This window comes from Epinephelus moara, chromosome 22 (assembly GCF_006386435.1).
Source record: "Epinephelus moara isolate mb chromosome 22, YSFRI_EMoa_1.0, whole genome shotgun sequence".
Taxonomy (NCBI): Eukaryota; Metazoa; Chordata; class Actinopteri; order Perciformes; family Serranidae; genus Epinephelus; species Epinephelus moara.
The window spans coordinates 7,470,616-7,490,315 of NC_065527.1; the positions used below are offsets into that span (position 1 = coordinate 7,470,616).

Below are 19,700 nucleotides of genomic sequence, written 5' to 3' on the forward strand. Positions count from 1 at the left end.
CTAAATAAACTGCTGGCAGAGAATTTATAAGCCGTCTTCACGCTGACAAAGGATGAGGTATATCTCTTAGCAAGAACCTTTTCTCTCTGTCGCTATCTAGTTTTCTATCTGGCTTGCTGGTATATCATGCAGCCACCCCTTTAATCTCGCTGTACACGGACCAGTTCATCTGCGCTGCAGTGTCAGGTCAGGTTAGACTGATACTACAGGTACAAAACTGTGGAGAGACTGATGTTTCATCCTTTTCTAAACAGGAAACTAGTTCAATTTAAAGCACATTAGGTAATCAATGACCTTTTTCAACCTCTAATAGGTACTGTAGCAAATCCTTATCCAGTCCTTTGGTGCAAGTCATTTGGCTGCGTGTATCAACAACCCTCAATCAGTGGTTACGTTTTTCTATGGGGGACAAGGAATGGCCAAGGGCCCCCCTGACACAGTTGCCGCCCCCCACCCCAGTGAAAATAACTGGAGGCCGACATTACTGTCTTTAAAGAAGCAGTATGTAGTGTAGTGCAGCATCTAGCGGTGAGGACTGCAGATTGCAACCAGCCGAAACTGCACCCATGTGCCAAGCACGAACTCCCAGTGTTGATTTCTTGAACACGGTTCCCGCGGATCCTTAAAAAAGTCTTAAAAGGCATTGAATTCATTAATCTAAAAATAAGGCCTTAATTGGCATTAAAATGTCTTAAATCAATCTTTCAAAAGTCTTAAAAATGTTAACACATGGTAAGTAGGATTTTATGATTGTAATTAGTATCAAATCTAAAAATAATAGGTAACATTTACTTTTTTAAAAATAATTTGCCGAATAGCAATAACGTCACGCAATCATGAGAGCGGAACCAACAAAACAGTGATGTGTTTGCAGCCGTGACTCTCAGAGCAGATGCACGTCGTTCATATAGCAGTCGGACCACATGGGAAAGTGTAAATTTAATTAAAATTGGCTGTCCAACAAAGATTTTTCTGGATGGCTGAAACTGGTACCACTCAATTTATACGAGGCACGGTGTATTTTGTGCAAGAAATGTTTCAAACTCGGCACAATGGGAATCAAGGCAGTGGAGTTCCACATGCACAGCACGAAACACAAAGCCTCAAAATCAAGCTGTCAACAAACGCCAGGTATTTCCCAGTTCTGTTCTACTCTAGTCTCTACCGTGCCTCCACCCCCATCTCTGATATCAACAACCGGGACAGCAGCACCAAATCTCCGGACAATGTTCAGGTGCACGCCTACGCTAAAAGCAGAGGTACTGTGGTGTCTGAACACCGTGACAAAACACCAATCATACAAATCAAATGAGGGAGTTTTTTCATTTGTGTTGATTGTGTCGTTGGTCTTAAATTTCATTTCAGTTGGCATTAAAAAAGTCTTAAAAAGTCTTAAATTTAACTTGCCTTAAGCTGTAGGAACCCTGTTGAAAGTTCATTGTTCAGGGGGATTTTTACCAGGAGCTGAATTATCCGCAGAGGTCTCCTCCCCTCCTAAATATTTGGACGGGGAAAAATCTGTGTTTTTCCAACGCCAATTTTTCAAGGACACATAGAGGTAGTGGTATCTTGTGAAACTAGAACCCCAAAGGCATCCGTTAGTACCAGCCATGTTGACATAGCGTGTTGGGAACAGGGCCTAGTTATACTCCAGAGTTAATACATTTTGGCAAGGAAACAACTGGCATGGCCATTTTAAAGTGGTCTCTTGAACTCTGAACTCAAGATATCTGAATGAAAATGGGTTCTATGGGAACCAATGAGTCAATGAGGGAACCTTGAGATGGCTTGTTCCCAGTAAATGCTTTGTTCCTTGTAATCAGTTGAAGCTGTATATTTGTATTTTAAAAGAAAGGGATAACCAGCCATCTTAAAGGACAATGAACTGCGAACACGATTGTTGTAGAACTCAAAATGTTACCGCTGTCTACACTATTAGTTACATTAACTTTAAAATGAGAAACCAGAGTATATCAGTAAGAGATTGCTCAACTCTTGCACTGACATATATGTCTGTCCTGTATAAAAGCATTCCTGAAGTTCAGTAATGACTTTTGGTTTTGGTGTGCCACCCTTAAGATGTCCAGTGGCCCCATCTGGCCACCCCTGTGAACAATTTCTAGGGGTGCCACCGAATACTGAAAGATGTATAAGAGTATTTCTGGCCTCGGCTGGCCCCAGCTACTGGGATTTTCCCTGAGTTGCAGTTAGGGACTGGAACCATCATGGACCAGTAATGAAACAATTTCACACAACAGCATATGCCCTCCGGTGCCAATCTCGCCTACCGCTCCCAACCTGAGTGTGCAGCATGCAGTTAGGGGAAATTAGATTTCAGATAGTGAGATTTTTACCTTTCACCACCCTGTGTGGAGTGTGGTGTGTGGGGGATCAGAATATGGCGAATTTGACCGAGATGGTATAAGACAGCTAAGACAGGAAGAGGAAGAGCAGGACAGGATAGACAGAAAGAGAGATGTGCATGAGAAACATGGCTTCAGCTTTGAGGAGACATAGTTCATCCTCCTTTAATGGAGACGTATGGCCAGGTTTGTCTCAGGTTGAATAGACATATAGCCATTACCAGACCATTTACTCTACATTTACTGTCTTGTAAAGGTCACAAGAGCACAGTGGTTTGGTCCATCAGTCATAACATGCTTGGATATCTCCAGTCAAATCCCAATATCATGATAAATGATGATAAATGACTGCAGCTGTAGCGCCGCCAAGTGCATTTTGATCGATCTCTCCCCACATACGCCGTCTGTTTACTCACACAGGCTATCACAGTCGGCATTCTCAATCACAAAGATCAACCACTGCGTTCAGCCACATGTGTGTTTTCATTTAATACCACTGTGGGCTTTTATACAACAGATAGCCATAAATGAACAAGGACACACTCCTACAATGCAGTTTCACTGACTGTCCATGTTGATGGTGAAGCTCACCTTGTGCTCGGCCATTATTAAACTCTGTGGCTGCTTCTTATGGCGCCTAATTATTGATTCACCACGTCTGCATTCAAACCATTAGAATAACTGTGTTTGTGAAACCTTCATTAGATTATGTTTTCAGGAATGAAGCCCTCATCTTTTCAAGGCCCCTTACTATAGATGCTTATATATCCATTGACAGTCCTTTACGTCAGACGCACTGACCTTGGACAGGTGAAGGAATGAGGAATATTTGAAGAGTGTAATAATTGCTGACACAACAGTAATTACTTAATGGTTTTTATGTACCTTTGCATACAATACAATGACCATGCATTATCTGGCTACTCATCTGCACAAACAATATTGTAGTACTTTATTCCAACTAGGAATCTGTAATATAAACAATGTGTTGTCTCCTGTTACATTCTAGCTATCAGTAGAATAATGTATTTTGAAAGCATGTGTCAGTGACCAGCAATAGCAAAATTGGAAAATGAAGCCGGCAAAGCAGAACATCAGTTTAATTCAATGTCTGTCATATTTCTCGGCCTCTACGTCTTTATATGTTTCACAGGCAACGCAGTGCTGTCTGATGAGAACTATCACAATTAATTGATTAGTTGATTCTAGGGATGTCTCAATCACATTTTTATTGCATCCGATCCGATAGCGAGTCCTTTATTTTGAAACCGAGTCCGATAACGAGTCCGATCCGATACTTTGCAAAGCATTATGAAAGAAAGAAAAAAGAATGCATCCAAGTTGTCCCATATGGTTTGTTCTTTATTTAAATAGTATCCAACAAGCTTATCGGTGGTTCAGCAGCACAAAATGTAAATTCAATATCTTCATCTTGTCGTCAACAAACAAAATAGGCCTATATCTTTATTCATTGCAGCGGAGGCAACAATCAACAACGATGGATAAAAAACCTGGCCATTTTTGTTGTTTCGATACCTCCGATCTTTTATTACCGATTCCGATTTTGTAAAAATAACGTGATCGGAGCTGATACCCGATCCGAGGATTGGATTGGGACATCCCTAATTGATTCTCAATATTGCCTGTGATTGATTAAGGGAAGTGCCAACAATTTGCAACCCTATTCCAACCCAATGGCCAGAATAATGGATGACACTTTGCGCTTCTGCAAACCATAGATGTGTTGTTGTTTTACAGTGCTGTGGATAACGTGTGGTTATGTTAAGGCAGCGCCACTTCTAGCTCATTTGGTGCAGCTTGCTGTAGCTCAACAGTCAAAGTTCTGCATGTTTATTACCAAAATGCAAATAAACAACCTAGCAAACAAGAAAAATCGATAATCAATAATGAAAGAATTACAAATTAATTTGTTTAGAAGAATAAAAAATAAAATAATATATGACATTAATTATTTTCCTAACTATGCACTTATTTTGAAATTCTGGGCCGATACTGACACCAATGTTTTTGCCAGTAGCATAGACGTTGGTGTTTATTTTATTTTTTTCCTGTGTGCCAGGGAAACACAGAAATCTATAAAAAATAATGAACAGATTTAATGTTCTTTTTTTTTTTTTTTTTTTTTATAATTTTATTAATATTATATTTAATTTATATTTTTATTGTATACTTTATTACTTTATTTTTTCACTCTTTTCTTGTTAACACACAGGTCTGAAAGACAAACACATGCACAAACAGGACCTATACATGCACAAAGTGGAGAGATCTCAGAGTGAGGGGGCTGCCTTGGTCAGGCGCCCCGAGCGGTTGGGGGGTTCGGTGCCTTGCTCAAGGGCACCTCGGCAGTGCCCAAGAGGTGAACTGGCACCTCTCCAGCCACCAGTCCACGCTCCATATTTTTGGTCCGGACAGGGACTCAAACAGGCGACCCTCCGGTTCCCAACCAAAGTCCCTATGGACTGAACTACTGCTGCCCCCTAAAGTCATTCAGTCCTTCATTACACTTCCTTTGAATGAGTACAAATTCAGTAATACACATTTATGAAACAACCTGTAACATAATCTTCTTTCACGTAAAAAACATCTTTAAAAAAAATATGCGAAAGTTATTTTAATATCTATGGTACATCATAATTACAGTACTGTAAAAACATCATTAAATGTCTCCTTCAGGCAGCTGCATTTATTTAAGTTTCTCGCCAAAAGCTACATTTTACAAGATTGCATTGAACACATCATGAGAACGTTACAATGTGCCTCTGCCCAGTGCTAAAATTTACTGAATAGAGCTCGAATGCTTCAAATCAATGCAACCTTCATGAGCAGTTTGCTGCACCCACCCACTGCTTAGAGGAAACGATAACTAGCTGTCCTCCTGCCCATTTCAACAAATATCTATTTTTTTTAGTGGCACAATTGCCGTCAGTGTCTTGTTAAAAACAAATAGTTTTGTTCTTTGTTGGTCTTGAACAGTGGTCTGCAGCGCGGCAGCCGTCCCACCTTGATCTCACCCCATCCTCCACCTCCCAGTGGGAAAGTTGACTCACACATAATCAGATTTACGTGACATTAGAAACGTTGATATGATATAAAATGTACAGATACAGTATATCTGTTTGCAGAAACCCGCTGGGCTGTTTATGTCTCTCACATATAGGCTACATTTTATGTTCACGTTACTATAGTACACTCAGCTCACTGTTATGTGTATGCATGAGGTAAATCTGAAGTGCACGTATTCCCACAGTGCTCTCTGTTTTATGAATACTAGTTAAAGCATGGTGACGTGACAGAGTGATAAGCAAAGCAGGGCAGAAGTGAGTAATGAGTAAAGGATGTAAAATAAATGTCTGAAATATTCACAGAATCGGCTGTACAAATGTTTTACGATGAAGGAAATGCACTTTGTCAGACCCCGAGGATCCACACAGTGGGTTTTGGTGATGTAAACATAACTTTTGTTTGTTTACAAGAAAACTCCACGGGGCAGCTTTAATGTGGCGTACACTGCGCATGGTTTCTGTGTGTATGCATAATTTATACATCACTTCTTGTTGGTGTAACAGTGGTCTCAGTGCAGGTTCAGGTTGAAAAGAGTAAAATTCAATGAATATTTTTGTGCATGGAAAAGGTCAAGTTTATACTGCCGACTTCCAAATATTGTCTCTCTGTGACTTCTCTGAATGCTGCATATTTCCTTCTGTATTGTCAATCAAAAACCAATATTGGCTGAACCTACAGTCGACCTGGAGTGTTGTTTCTCTTAAATAGAACTACTCCACTCTTTTACCTATTCTTCTTCTTTACCCCGCTCCCTCTCTCGCACTGCTTCCCGTCCTCCTCCTCGGTAACGCTTCTGAAAATGCAGTGCCTGTTATTAATGGTCTATGAAGAAGTGGTGTTGGGATTATTCCTGTGCTGGCTCACTATTGATGAGCTGTACAGCTGCGTCTCTCTCTTCCCCATCCCTCCCTCCCTCCCTCCACTCCCCCACCCCTCCACCCGTAAGTAAACTTGTCAGGTCTGATGCATTGCCTGCACACGCTCAAATGCAAATCACGCAACGGCGGAGCTTTATCTCAAACCAAACAAGAGCAGCGGCAGAACATCCTGGATCCTCGGTCCCAACAGAGCTGCTGTATCTGAGAGGCTCTGATTAAAGGAGTGCCAGCAGAGCTCTGCTGCTGGTTACACAATATTAGGTGGTTTGCCTGCGGAATTTGCTTTAATGCAACGGGAAATGAGCTTAACAGGTCGAGCTGCCTTATCAGCACAGGGTGAGATTTTTTTGGTCAGGTTTCACCCAGTCAAGTTTAAGTGAGTTTAATTTTTAAGTGCGGACAGATTAAGTGGGAAGAATGGCGCCCTGTGTGTGGAGGGAAAAAATCTGCATTAGAAACAGTGACTCAAATACAGGAGGGGTTTTTTCTTGAAACATAAGAAAAGAGAGCATCAATCACAAGAGGGGAAGTCCAAAGGTTTCTTTTTAATGGAGCTTTCAGTAGCATTTACAGTTAATGTTCTTCAAATGAGCAACGAAAGGCAATCTTTCACACTGGCAGGCTTCCATACAGCTGGATTTATATCCGTGAGAATCAGCCGCCACTCTGCCCTGCACTATGTTATCCTCGTATGAGTAATTGCAAATGAGTGTCTTTGTTAAATCTGTATATAGATGATTTAAGCCTCTCTGAGAGGGAGCTGCACAGGAACACTGTGATCAATAGAAACCCATCCTCATCTCAGACTTCTTTGATTACTTCTTGGTGTTTTATACTGTATAGCTTTTTTGAGACGGAGGAAAAAAAAATCTTGTTTTCCTCAGATCCTCTTGTTATACTGTTATCTGTGATTTGTTTTCATTATCCCCGCCCCTCGTTGGCTCTGCTCTTTCTCTCTCGTTCTTCTGTTTGAGGGCTCTTCACCCAGCCCACGCTTTCTGTCTCGCCCCTCTAATTTATCTCTCCCTCTCCAGGATAAATGCTTTGTAAGAGGCTTGTGTTTTCCTCCCTCTCCATCACAACCTATATGTGATGTGCCGGCTGCGCGGGCTATTAGTCAGGGCGGTGGCGTTCACTGTAAAAGAGGGCCGGGCCGGACGGTCGTACCCGGGGTCCATCACGAGCACTTGAGGCTGGTCTGCACCTTCCCGCATTAATCTCCCTCCAGGGCCTCTTCTGCCTTACAGCCACTTTGTGCAGCAGAGTTATGCTCTCCCCCCTGCTTTCTGACTTTGATCCTACACAAACACTGCTAACTGGATTCAATTAACGCCCTCTACGTACACAAGAAGGAATTAAACTCCTGACTGGTTTTGAAAGAACAGTCTACTCATCATACTGGGGTCCTGCAGAAGTCTCCGCGATCCTTTGCTGTAAGGTGGTCGTAAATCTCAGTCTGACCCATCTTAAGTTTGTTTTTTGTCTTGATGTTTAAATAAAATCCAACATGTTAGATATACTGTATATCTTCAGTGACAGGGACATTGGCAACAACCAATAGCTGCGCTCTCTCCAGCACCAAACAAGCAGACAGTAAACATGGATGGGACTCCAGGGAGAAGAGAGAACAAGAACAAGTCTCAGTGCTCTTGTAGTTTGGAAAAGGAGGGGAAACTAGTGGAGCTGTGGAGTGAACAAGAGTGGCTGTGGATCTGATCCACCAACCAGCACTTACTTTAGGGAGAATCTGAATTTTTGAAGCAGTTCACCTCTCATTCACACGGTCCCCTCCCTCATCGTACAGCGAACCAATGGAGGCTGGAAGCAATTTGAGTTGACAAAATCCAAAATGTTGTGTGTTTTTGCAGACACTTAAGGGAATTTTCACATGTCTTAAAGGGAGTTCGGCCTAATAGTTTCCATCAGGAGCAGGATGGGAAATAATTTCAAAAGGAATCTAGTTGTGGTCTTGCAAGTAGTGACACCGCAACATCCCCAGTCTATGTAAACTCCTATAGTGACAAAAGGGACATTAGGTGTAGATCATGTCATCCCAACATCCCTGGTTGTCGCTGCTATTAACATCTTGCCTGTCGCACCTCCTCCGGTGCACTTGGGGTCAGCTGCAGGGTCTTCAGCTGGTGCCACCTTTCACTGATGTTTCGTCCCCTAGCCAGTATATCTCTGCGTTGGGTGCCAGTGGCTGTATAGGGACGTCTCGCTGCCACTTCCTGCAGCTGGCGTGTCCCCATATGTTGTCCCTCCTCCGTAGCCGCAGCCAGTAGCTAGCTCTCTCTGCCTCCTCTGCCAGCTCCTTGATGGCCCTCTGCAGCCTTGTTACATGTCATACCCCTTGTCCTCTCTTCATGTTTTCTGTCTCTTTCTGCTTAAAACTGCCAGGAAATGCAAAATGCCGACCAACGCCATTAAAGACATCATTTTTTTGTTATTTGGTTGTGTTGACCCTTTAATGACTTAAAGCTAATTTAAATCAGACACTATAAGCATGTTCTATCATCTGTTTTTGATGCTTAAAGGGATAGTGCACCCAAAAATGAAAATTCAGCCATTATCTACTCCGAGGGATGCTCAGGTGAACTTTTAGAGTCCTCACATCACTTGTGGAGATCCAAGGGGAGAGGGGGTAGCAACACAACTCCACCTGATGGAGGCTTAAGGCACCCCAGATTCTCGTCCGTAGTGATCCAAGTGTCCTGAAGCCCCGACATAAAAAGTTGTTTGGAAAAACATCATTTAAACTCTGTTTTTAGCCTCATTGAGTGTGTTTAAAAGGTCTTTAGTATCCCGGTTTTGATTGGGGTTTTTAAGTATCCCGTTTTTGTGTTTGTGCATGTCAACACCATATCCCGAATTCAGAAACCAGATTACGCCCTTTTCCCAGTTTCAAGAAACCCGGTTTTGCCACCTAGAGTACTCCGATAGAAGCCGGGATACTGGAGCATGTATACGCCTTATCCAGGTCTCTGACGGCTGCCCGCCGTGTGCGCAGGCGCCAGAGTGATGCACCAGATATACAAGCAACATGGCGGCAACGAGAGCTTCCCATTTTTGGAGCGACGAAGAGACTGAATTTTCTTTCATTTTTGTCTTACTTCTAAATATAATAAATATCACATTTCCTGCTCAATCTGTTGTAAACAAAAGACGTAAAAGACTTAACACACGCCTGCACAGATAGGATGCAGTGATCAGAAAACGGGTTACTGGTATTTATCATGTATACAGGGATATGAATAACCGGGTTTCTCTGTGTTCCATGTAAACATCATATCCCAGATATGCTCAAAGCCGGGTTAAGCCTCAAAACCGAGATACTAAAGACCTTGTTAACACAGTCATTGTAGCCTGTAGCTCTAACTGCCTCTCTGTACGCCGCGCTCACATGTGCATGCTTGCGCGCGAGACCAGCGAAAGCACGTGAACACACATGAATGCGGTGCCCATGTCTCACGGTCTCGCACAAGCACACACACGTGAGCGCAGTGTACAGAGAGGCAGTCAGAGCTACAGGCTACAGTGAGGCTAAAAACAGAGTTCAAATGACATTTTTCCAAACAACTTTTTATGTCGGGGCTTCAGGACACTTGGATCACTACGGACGAGCAGTACGGAGATATTTTGTGGTTTCAATTATGTGTTTTTGGACGTTTGAATCTGGGGCGCCGTCAGCCTCCATTAGGTGGAGTTGTGTTGCTATGGGTGAGTAGATAATGGCTGAATTTTCATTTTTGGGTGCACTATCCCTTTAAACCATACTTTTTATTTTTCAGTGTGTCCAGAAATCCTACGAAAAGACCAAAACTAACAATGAACGTATCAAACAAGTATTGTGTGCCTTATATCTGCTTCCTTGGTGCCATAGAGCTCCACTGGTGTCCACAAAAACAACCAATGGGTCACACTGTTACACTGGGTGACATGTTCCTCCATTAGTCTGAACACACACACACTGTAGTTTGAGTCAATCCAACACACACCATCCTGCTGTTGTAAATACTCACTAGAGTACCAAATGCGTATTAATCCCCTGCTGAAAATAGTCCCCCCCCCAAATTTGCACTGTTTAGACCTGTGTGACAAAATATTTGCTAAATACTGCAGTGACCAGCTGCTGTAGGAAATCAGTCTTAAAAAGAAGACAGTATACACATGTGGCTTGTTTCTGTGAGGAAACAGAATAACAACAGCCTTATCATTTAAGTTTTGAAGTTAACATTTAAAAAAGAAAAAAAAAAGGAAGTCAGAGACATGACTAATATTGGGTTTTCCCCTCAGAATTCCGACATATCATGGGGAAGCCTCTGAAACAGTATTTAGACCATCACTGAAAGCCGTATTAATGAGATTTTTAGCTGCCTCATGCAGGCTTTGCCGGCTGTTGAGTAAAATCCCCCAGCACCACACAGAGGATTCCTCTGATCAGCGGTCTCGTATAAAATTAGGAACAAGAAAAACATTTTATTGCTCGCTCATGTGGAATCTGATGAAACACTGCAACTGATTTCGCATCAGAGCAGGAAGGTGACTTGGATATGAACCCCTGGAACTGGCACAACTCATGTCTGGTTTGACTGGATTACAACAGTTGGAAGGCACAAGGTGGGGATGTCTCCTGAGGAATCAAAAGAGCTTCATGACCAATCATTTTTTTCTTCCTGTGGTAGAAAAAAGAGCAGAGAATATGCTGAAGTTGAGACAGGAGGACAAGCCCAACATGGATAACATATTCCAGGCATGATATCTAACGACAAGCTCAGGTCTTGTTTGGCAAATTACCCGTCCTACCTTTCAAAAAGGAGGCCGCCACGTTCTTGCACATATATTTATTTCTCCCTCTTTGTTCTCTTCGTGAGAAACTTGTCAGCTGTGACAGTGGCTCACTAAAGTTATCTCGAGCACCGCCGTCCGCGTCTCTAGGTGTTATTGCTGCTCTGCATGGTGGCGCATTGCTCGGGGACTGTGCTGAACGCCGCCGCGCTGTCGCCTCTGATAAGCAATTAGCATTCTCAAAACTGCTTTCTCTCGCATTCAACTTATTATTATGTATAAATTTCAGCAATCTTAGTCCCACGTCGAGTCCCTGTTGCTGTGATGAACACAAATAATTCATTCCCACAGTCGTTACGGCTTTCGCCTGTGTGACATTGACAGATTCATTATAATTTTATTCATTTTTAAGTAAACATCAAAACAGCAAACAACCTCGGCTAACCACACACACATTGGAAGGAATGCACACATCAGTAAGAATTTAGCAGAATGCACGTGGCTTTTCTAATTACATGGGTTTGCCCTCCTGCTGCCAGAGACGCTCATTTGGGCACTGAGAGGAACGCGTGCGCTAAAAGCAAAGGAGGCTGGGAAGGATGAGTCTTAATGAGGGGAATCAGTGGAACGTGTCTGATGGTGACATTTCTTCCTGGAGCTGGAGGGCTCTCAATGAAAGGCAGGCCTTCACCGTGGGGCCTGCTCCACCACTCAGCCCTCTCATCCTCAGATAACCGGGCACGGCGCAGCACAACAAGCAGCCCTCACACAGGAGGCAATTAAAACTCTGATCTGCTTACGCACCCGGAAACACTCGCTTGGCTGCTGCAGGCAGAGGGGAAGAGAGGCCGGGGTGGCGGGGACGCTCGCTGGTGGTGGGGTGGTGATATTTGTTTGTCAGCAGGAAGGGCGAAAGCGGTGGTCCAAAATTAGCTGTCTTGGTAGTTTATTGCAACATTCAATATTTCTTCAGACTTCAAACAGATGGAGCCTCGAAACAAAAAGCAACATTTGGGGGGGTAGGCCAAACGGGATACTATTAAGTAGAAGCTGGCACGGAGTCAGAGTAGCTCTTTAACACCAGCAGCGCCTCTGCCAAGCCTTAATGCGATCTGTTAGTGAACAGGATCCTGGGACTGCAGTGGGCTCAGGGCGTTTGGAGTTAGCTAAAGCTGCAACAGCAACAACAAATACTGCTAAAACTATTAAAGATTTATGATTTACTACAACTTGGATTTTATTTCTGTTGCTCCGCCGAACAGTTTTATTGACTATGATGTAATTGTTTTCATGAAAGAAGGTTTTGAGATCTTGGAACGTGGTGATATAAAGAAACATGAGCTGTCAGACAGGTTTTAAACAAAACTGAAACAACGAAGCTAAAACTGAAAGTAGTCGCCTGTAATGTTGGGGCGGCTGTGGCTAAGGAGGCAGAGCGGTCATCCACTAATGGCTCTTACAGTCTATGGGATTGGGTACCAAAAACCGGTTCAAATATGTTACCGGTTCCTAAACGACCGGTACCTACCAGACTGAATCATGAAGCAGATTCCAGTACCTCATTGTGTGTGTAGCGAGTGTTCCGTGACAGTGAGACAGTACTTTGTGTACAGTTTGGGCTGTTTGTCAGTGAATAAATGCTACAACTCCTCAAGGCTCAAGCCAAGTTCCTGTGTCTCACCACCTACGTAAAAGGAAAACCAAAGACATGCAGGTTAATTTGTGACTCTAAATTGTCCGTAGGTGTGAATGTGAGTGTGAATGGTTGTCTGTCTCTGTGTGTCAGCCTTGTGATAGTCTGGTGACCTGTCCAGGGTGAACCCCACCTCTCGCCCAAAGTCACCTGGGATAGGCTGCAGCCCCCCTGTGACCCCTAACAGGATAAGTGGTTATGGAAAATTAATGTATGAATGCCCAACATGGCGGCCAGATCACAGACCTCATCATTTTATAGCGAAAGATGAGAAATAGACAAAGCAGTAACAGAATCTTCATATTTGATCAGCGCTGCCTAGATCGACAGTTTGACAGTTTCACAATCAGTGATTAACATGATTGACAGCTGCGTTAGAGACCCCTCAGCTCTGGTTGTTTTCGTTTACATGCAGTGGGTTCTTACGAATGCCACTAGAAGCACTACGAGGAGGAGGGACATGATTTTTTTCACCGGTTATCTGTTTAACGCACTACTGTGTGGACGTTTCACTCCCCAGTGTTTTAGTGGTTAGCCCATTAGTCGACCCAAGGAACAAAACCAACAGGTTTAATAATAGAGTCATTATTTCTAAAGCAAACATTCAAAACAAGCAATTTGAAGGGCACTCTGAATAATTGTGATGAACAGATTGATGATTAAAATAGTCTAAAGATCAATCAGTGAAGAAAATAATCATTCCTTCCAGCTCTAAAAGACATGCATCACTGATGAAGTGGAGTAGAGCATATGGCAAACACCAATGCATGACCACAAATTGGTCCTCCCAAGTCCACACTATTCATTTTTAGATTTCCTGAAGTGCACCTGTGTTTTCTAACCAATTAAACAAGAACACAGCATTTTTGTCCCCCAGCTTGACAACCCAGTTGTGTGCTTTAAAAGCCTGTGGGTTGTGTGATAATGGCAGAATGGTGAATGCAACCATTACAGGCCAGACAGGGTTGGGTCACCTTCACAGGCTAAGAGCCAGGCTGTTGCTGTCCTCCATCAAGTGAAGAACCCCTTTCTCTGCTCTGGCACTGCTGCCCATTATTTCTGGCTATTTGGGTGACCTGTGGTTGTTGTGTCATTTTCACACCACAGGGCTAATTGCACCAAATGGTGGTAAATTTGGAGGGAACAGATGAGACATGCAGTCCAGGCTGACCGCCTGGTGACAACCATTAGCTATAATTTAGCTTATAGCTTCAAAGATTCTCAAGGAGTTGATGTATTAACACATTTACAGTGTGCCTGTGGTGATATAACGGAGCAGTCATTTTGCTATTGACTACAGTATGATGCACTGTCTTACCAGTTTTCTCGTGGTGGCAAAGAAAGTTTACTAATAGCAACAAGGTTTTTATTGTAATCTGTTTCTCTTAATCGAACACATTTTGCTCCTTCCTTGCTGCAGCTGGCTGTACCTTTGACGAGGACTCAGACCCTGGCTTGTGTGAGTACCGACAGGGACAAGAGGACGACTTTGATTGGCAGCTGATCAGGACCTACAACTGGCCACACCCGACCCCAGACCTTCTGAGAGGTAGGCTTCTAACACACCAAAGCGCACCAACTTGGCTTTGTAGCATAAAATACAGTTTCAGACTTAGAATCTACAGTATGTGTTGTGTTAGTGGACAATGTGTCTGGGTGGGCTTTTGTTTGTGAGTGCTGTGTACCCTCTCTGAATTCAGAGGTTTTTGCAGGTCAGTGAATGCAGCGCAGGCGGACTTCCTCTCAGCAGTGTTTGATGAGTTTGACTCAAGTCTGATCAATCAGAGCTGATCAGATCATCAATATATAAGATGAGCAGCTGCTGCAGAGGAAAGTGAAAGCAAATGTTTAGACCCAGAGCTGGACCCTGGGATGCATGTTTCCATTGTAATACAGCCAGTTTCATCTAAAGGAGGTTGGAAAAACGATGGACAGCTCTGAAATGGGAGCGCTGTTGTTCTAAGAAGTAAAGTGCTATATTTCTATATGAATTCACAAATGGTTAAGTTTCACTTTCACTGCCCCTGGCGCTGTGCTGCTCCGTCTGTGCCCAGAGTACACTCTGCGCTCTGACTAACCGACCGGCTGACATATTCCAACAGCGCTTCTAATGAATGGTCCAGCACTAAAAATAAAAAATCAATATGTGGCAGCAGATGCTGATATCGTGGCAGGCCGCCACCAATAAATGAATATGTGGGAAACCCTGTTTTATTCATTTCAAGGTAGTTCAAGATTCTAGTTTGCGTTTTCAGACCTCTACAGAACTAATGAACACGAGCTCTTCTGACTTGAAGTGTCTTGACTGTTGAATGAATGTGCTGCAGAGTTTAAGGTTCAAAAGAAACATGATCGGCACATTAGCAGACTTCCCAGCATGCATTGCTTTAGAGTTAAAACCCTCCCGAGATGCTCTTTTTATTAGCATGAATAAAACACATATGATGGAAAGCTGCTGCATGTAAATATTCCATGTTAGGATAAGTCAGTTCTTGCAGCAATATATATTTAGTAAAAACAAACATGATCCGGAGAAGCTCTTCGTCTAGAAATAGAGTTATAAACAATGCTGTTTGGTACACAAACACAACACAGAATAACCCACCAGTCTACTATAAAGAGGCTTGCCGCAGCTTTTATGTGCCGTGCTGTTTTTCAGACTGTTCATTATGGGAGCTCTGTGAATATTCAGAATAAAATAATGACACATTTAATGAAAACAAATTCACTGTAAACTGACTGGGACTGTTTGTGCAGGATTCTGTCAATTACCAGAAGGGAACTGAAAGTCCAAACATCAAGTCCTAAATATTTTCAGAGCAATCAAGGCAGGATAATTGTCCGGTTTTGGATGGGGAGGGTCCAAAGAAAGGAGCTACAGTACTGCATTGTCACTGCCAGTGCTGTAGAAGTTACTTTCAAGAGTTAGATGTTTTTGACAACATTTCTAAAGCCGAGTAACATTGACTGAACCTCTGCAGGGCGATTTTTAATGGGCATGTAGTCCTTGGTAAAAAGTTATTTTTTTTAATGTGGATGATTCGCAACACTGGTGATTTCAGTAAATAATACAGAAAATGTGAAAGAATTTCCAAATATTAAAACAGTCATTTTTATTTAAGCAGTATCACAGTTTACAAAAATACCATCTCTTCATATGTGGCTGTGCTAAATGTTTGATTTAGTATAGAATAAGATAAAGAGATGACTTTAAACACATCACAAGTGAAGTGATCAGGAAGGGGCAGGGTTCAGCACAGATTTGGATTTGTCCATTGCAGTCGTATCAAAATATATCCAGATATTATCTCAGCACAGACTAATTGTACTCCACCTCCCCCTCACCTATTATCACAGTGTATGTCAGGTGCATCCCATCAGATGCATTTGCAATTGAATTTTGCCCCCCGACTCACTTCTGTTTAATAAGCAGTAAACTCTGACTGGTGCTGAACAGAAAAAAAGCACACATTTGCTTGGCCATGCAGCCAGAGAAGAGTCATGGTGACTGTTGGATGTGTTGCCTCAGGGAGACCTCGAACTTCATCACCTTGTGCAAAGCAAATAAACAGTGTTTTGGGGGTTTGTCTTGATTTATGCACAATGCGAAGCCGTCTATGTTGTTCCTTAGAACTACAGCGTTTATTATGTCCCTTCAAAACGTGGCGTGAGCAATCGAGACCCAATTGATTACTGTATTTTTGCTCCTTTCGTCTCATTACGGTGAGCTGTTTACTTTGAACGACTCAAACACGATGCCCTTTGGTGCAACGGCTGAAAGTCTATATAGATGCAGCAGAACGTTAAATTACTTAGAGGACAGAGCCTTTCGGGCTGTCTCTCAGTCTCATCTCAGAACTGAAGGTGACTTGACAGTGCTAAAAAACTTGAGTTTGTGTCGTAGAAAGAAATATCAAATCTTAAAGCTGCACCAGTCAATTCTTTTATATTAATCATGGATTCAGTGTCTTAATGTAATGTATTCTAAAAGTGTCTTTCATAGTGATGATCCTATAAAGAATTATCATCCACCTCTGCAGGTTCCTTCATCTCTACAGAGTTATTTAGCCCATTTTAGGTCATTGTTTTGGTTTAGCGACAAGCTAGCGAACTTTTAGCAGATATTTCCCTGAAAGAGTTGATGGGGACACAAAGCTGAAAGGAGACTGATTATTGGACTTACTTATGTGAGATGGACCAAAAAAATGAACGAATTATAATCTTGCATGTCTGCTGCATGTGTAGAGAGGCAGCTGTTTGCTAACATGCTCTTCATGAGACTTTATTAGGTGATAATATGTCAGTGTTGTCTTCTGCTGCCCCCAAGTGGCCATAAACATCAATACTGCTTTAAACTTATTGTCTGTAAGTGTCATGCAACCTTTTACCAATGGAAATATTTGTAACTCTTTAAAAGGATTACTTGCTCAGGACCTAACAGCAGATGGTCATTGTGAGAGACAAGCAGGTGAACATAGTTGAGCATTTAGCAGCTAAAGAGACTTTTTTCCTCAGGAGTTGGAAGAGACCAAAACAGAGCTAAAAGAGAGTAAATATTCAGCCCACTCCAATCCCCAGGTCATGATTACTTTGATATCACATATTTTTGTGATATCAACGCCGAAGACACCCTTTAGTGTCTTTATGAGACACACGTGGCTGTCAAATAACTCCAGTGTAAACCCATCTGTGGCAATAGTTGACACTGAGCGCAACTGATGTAGTTTAAAGAGCAAGAAAGTCTGCGTGGGGCACAAGAGATGGGAGGTGGATGGCTCAAATAAAACAGGACTTTCACCCAGGAGACCACATTTTGTGTCACATGTGAAACCAAAAGAAAATGGTGTTTTAACACTACTGCCTGTACCTAACCACGACCTTTTTACAACTTTAACACCTGTCACCTTCACATAGAGACACTAAAGGATGCCCTGCGTGTTGCTATACGAGACACCCAGGGCCGTAACAAAGGTAGAAACAAACATAACTCAACACGAGTGCTAGTTTTTTGGTGTCTGTTAGATAAATACACAGCTGTTTGCTAAGACGTTCACCATAACAGCTTTATAAGATGATGTCAGATGCGTTTTCAGCTGCTTCCAAGAGGCAAAAAACAACGAAAATAAGAAAAAAACTGCAGCTTTAACATTAATTCCTAATATCATGTCATGTCTTCTTGGACTACGGTGACTCTGAGTATGATTAATCACTCAGTTTAGAGCCACAGCTAAAGATTATTTTCATTATCCATTAATCTGCCAGTAATTCTCCTGAATAATCCATTAATCCTTTTGTTTATTAAGTGCTATAGAATAGTTGTACCCCTTGTTTTATGTGGCTGTCATCCCAACACCCAAAGACGTTCAGTTTACTTTCATCCACGACAAAGAAAAGCAGAGAATCCTCATATTTGAGAAACTAAATTTTTGGCATTTTGGCTTGAAACATGACTGAAACAATAAGTCAACCAACCAATGCAGTCAACCGACTAATCGTTTTAGCTTTTGAATGTCATTATGCTCGTACATCCTGAAAAAAAACTACAGACACACTTCCCTCCCTCGCATTTTAACAACCCCTGGTGAGTGTAGTAAGTAAGATGGAGCAACAAATACTTAATGTGAAAATCAAGAAAAAGCAGGAGGGATAATGATTACACACACTGTTGACGTGCTGTGAAATCTGGCTCTTCTCACCACAGTCTCTCACTCATGTGTCCTGAAGAACATGTGAACATGCTTTATTTCCACTCTGGTTGAATGTTAATGGATGCTGAATGGGGCTTACAGCCTTCCTCTATGTGCTCGTTTCCTCAGAGATTTATGCCAAACAATCTTATTACCTTGGACCCTGTTACAGTCATCAACCTACTGATAGCCTGTTTTCTCACATTCAGCCTTTTGCTGCTTTTCTATTTAAGTTTGTCATGCATCTACTCAGGTGGCCTGCTTCCAATATGAGCTGACATTTTACATGTATGTTTATTTAAAGCAGTCTATGTTTTCTTAGGTAATGCGAGTGTGACTGGTGCTGGTTATAGGCTGCTGGCTCGGGTAAATTGTGGCAATTCGTGGAAGCAGCCGCCAGACGTCCAGGATTTCATAATCCATTCGCAGTTATCAAGTGCTTGTTCCGCTGTTCCAGGCACAGCTCCCCCGAGGCAGGCTGGGTATGTTAAGGAACTCCTCGGGATTGGTGGAGTCTAGCATGGGTCATTGCTGATTACACTTCCTGGTGTTCCTCAGGGGCCAGCAGCTCCACAAAGGCTGCTTTTCATCTTCTTTTCATCCATTAGAGAAGGTCAATTTCAGACAGGATGAGCACATGCTCCGATGACTTGGATGTTCCTCTCAGATGCTGCTGGATAAGAGATAAAAATGTGATATATGTATCGGTGTGGGATCTCATCAGCAGAGGGAACCTGTTGTGAGCCCACTTATTGGGGTCATACATGGGCTAGCGACTATAGCAAGTGCTTCACTGACATTATCTCCTCCCACATACGTCTCACCAGTCATCATTATATCATCCATTCCCATAATATGATCTTTTTATCCTAAACATTTATTCTAAACCAGATTAGCCAGCTACACGACATGAATCTGCCATCGGCTGCTTTGTAATCAGGGGTATAAATCACAGTTTTATCACAGTAATGATTTCAATATTCGCTGATATCACAAAGTCTGCCACAAGACGATATCCATTCAGTTTGACTCAGGGGTATGTGATCAGCATGAGACGATATTAGGAAATATACTTGTGTTCTTTCGTCTGCCTGATGCTAGACCGCTCGCACTGTTCGAATGTTCAGGAAGGAGGTGTGCATCAGCATAAATGGTGACACATACATAGGAATTACAAATTAAAGGTGTATCTTAAGATGACGAT

General features: G+C 42.5%; 2 protein-coding genes across 7 annotated transcripts in view; one reads left to right on the top strand and one right to left on the bottom strand.

Moving 5' to 3' along the window:
- rpl15 (ribosomal protein L15) overlaps positions 1–19,700 on the bottom strand; it is a 993,591-nt gene that overhangs the window by 786,227 nt on the left and 187,664 nt on the right. The gene's annotated exons all lie outside the window — the stretch shown is intronic.
- Positions 1–19,700, top strand: part of ptprua (protein tyrosine phosphatase receptor type Ua) — a 275,060-nt gene that overhangs the window by 64,187 nt on the left and 191,173 nt on the right. For all 6 annotated transcript variants that reach the window (XM_050034607.1, XM_050034610.1, XM_050034608.1 and 3 more), the window contains exon 2: positions 14,230–14,358. In XM_050034607.1, coding sequence (XP_049890564.1) covers positions 14,230–14,358 — 129 coding nt within the window. The remainder of the gene's footprint in view (positions 1–14,229; positions 14,359–19,700) is intronic.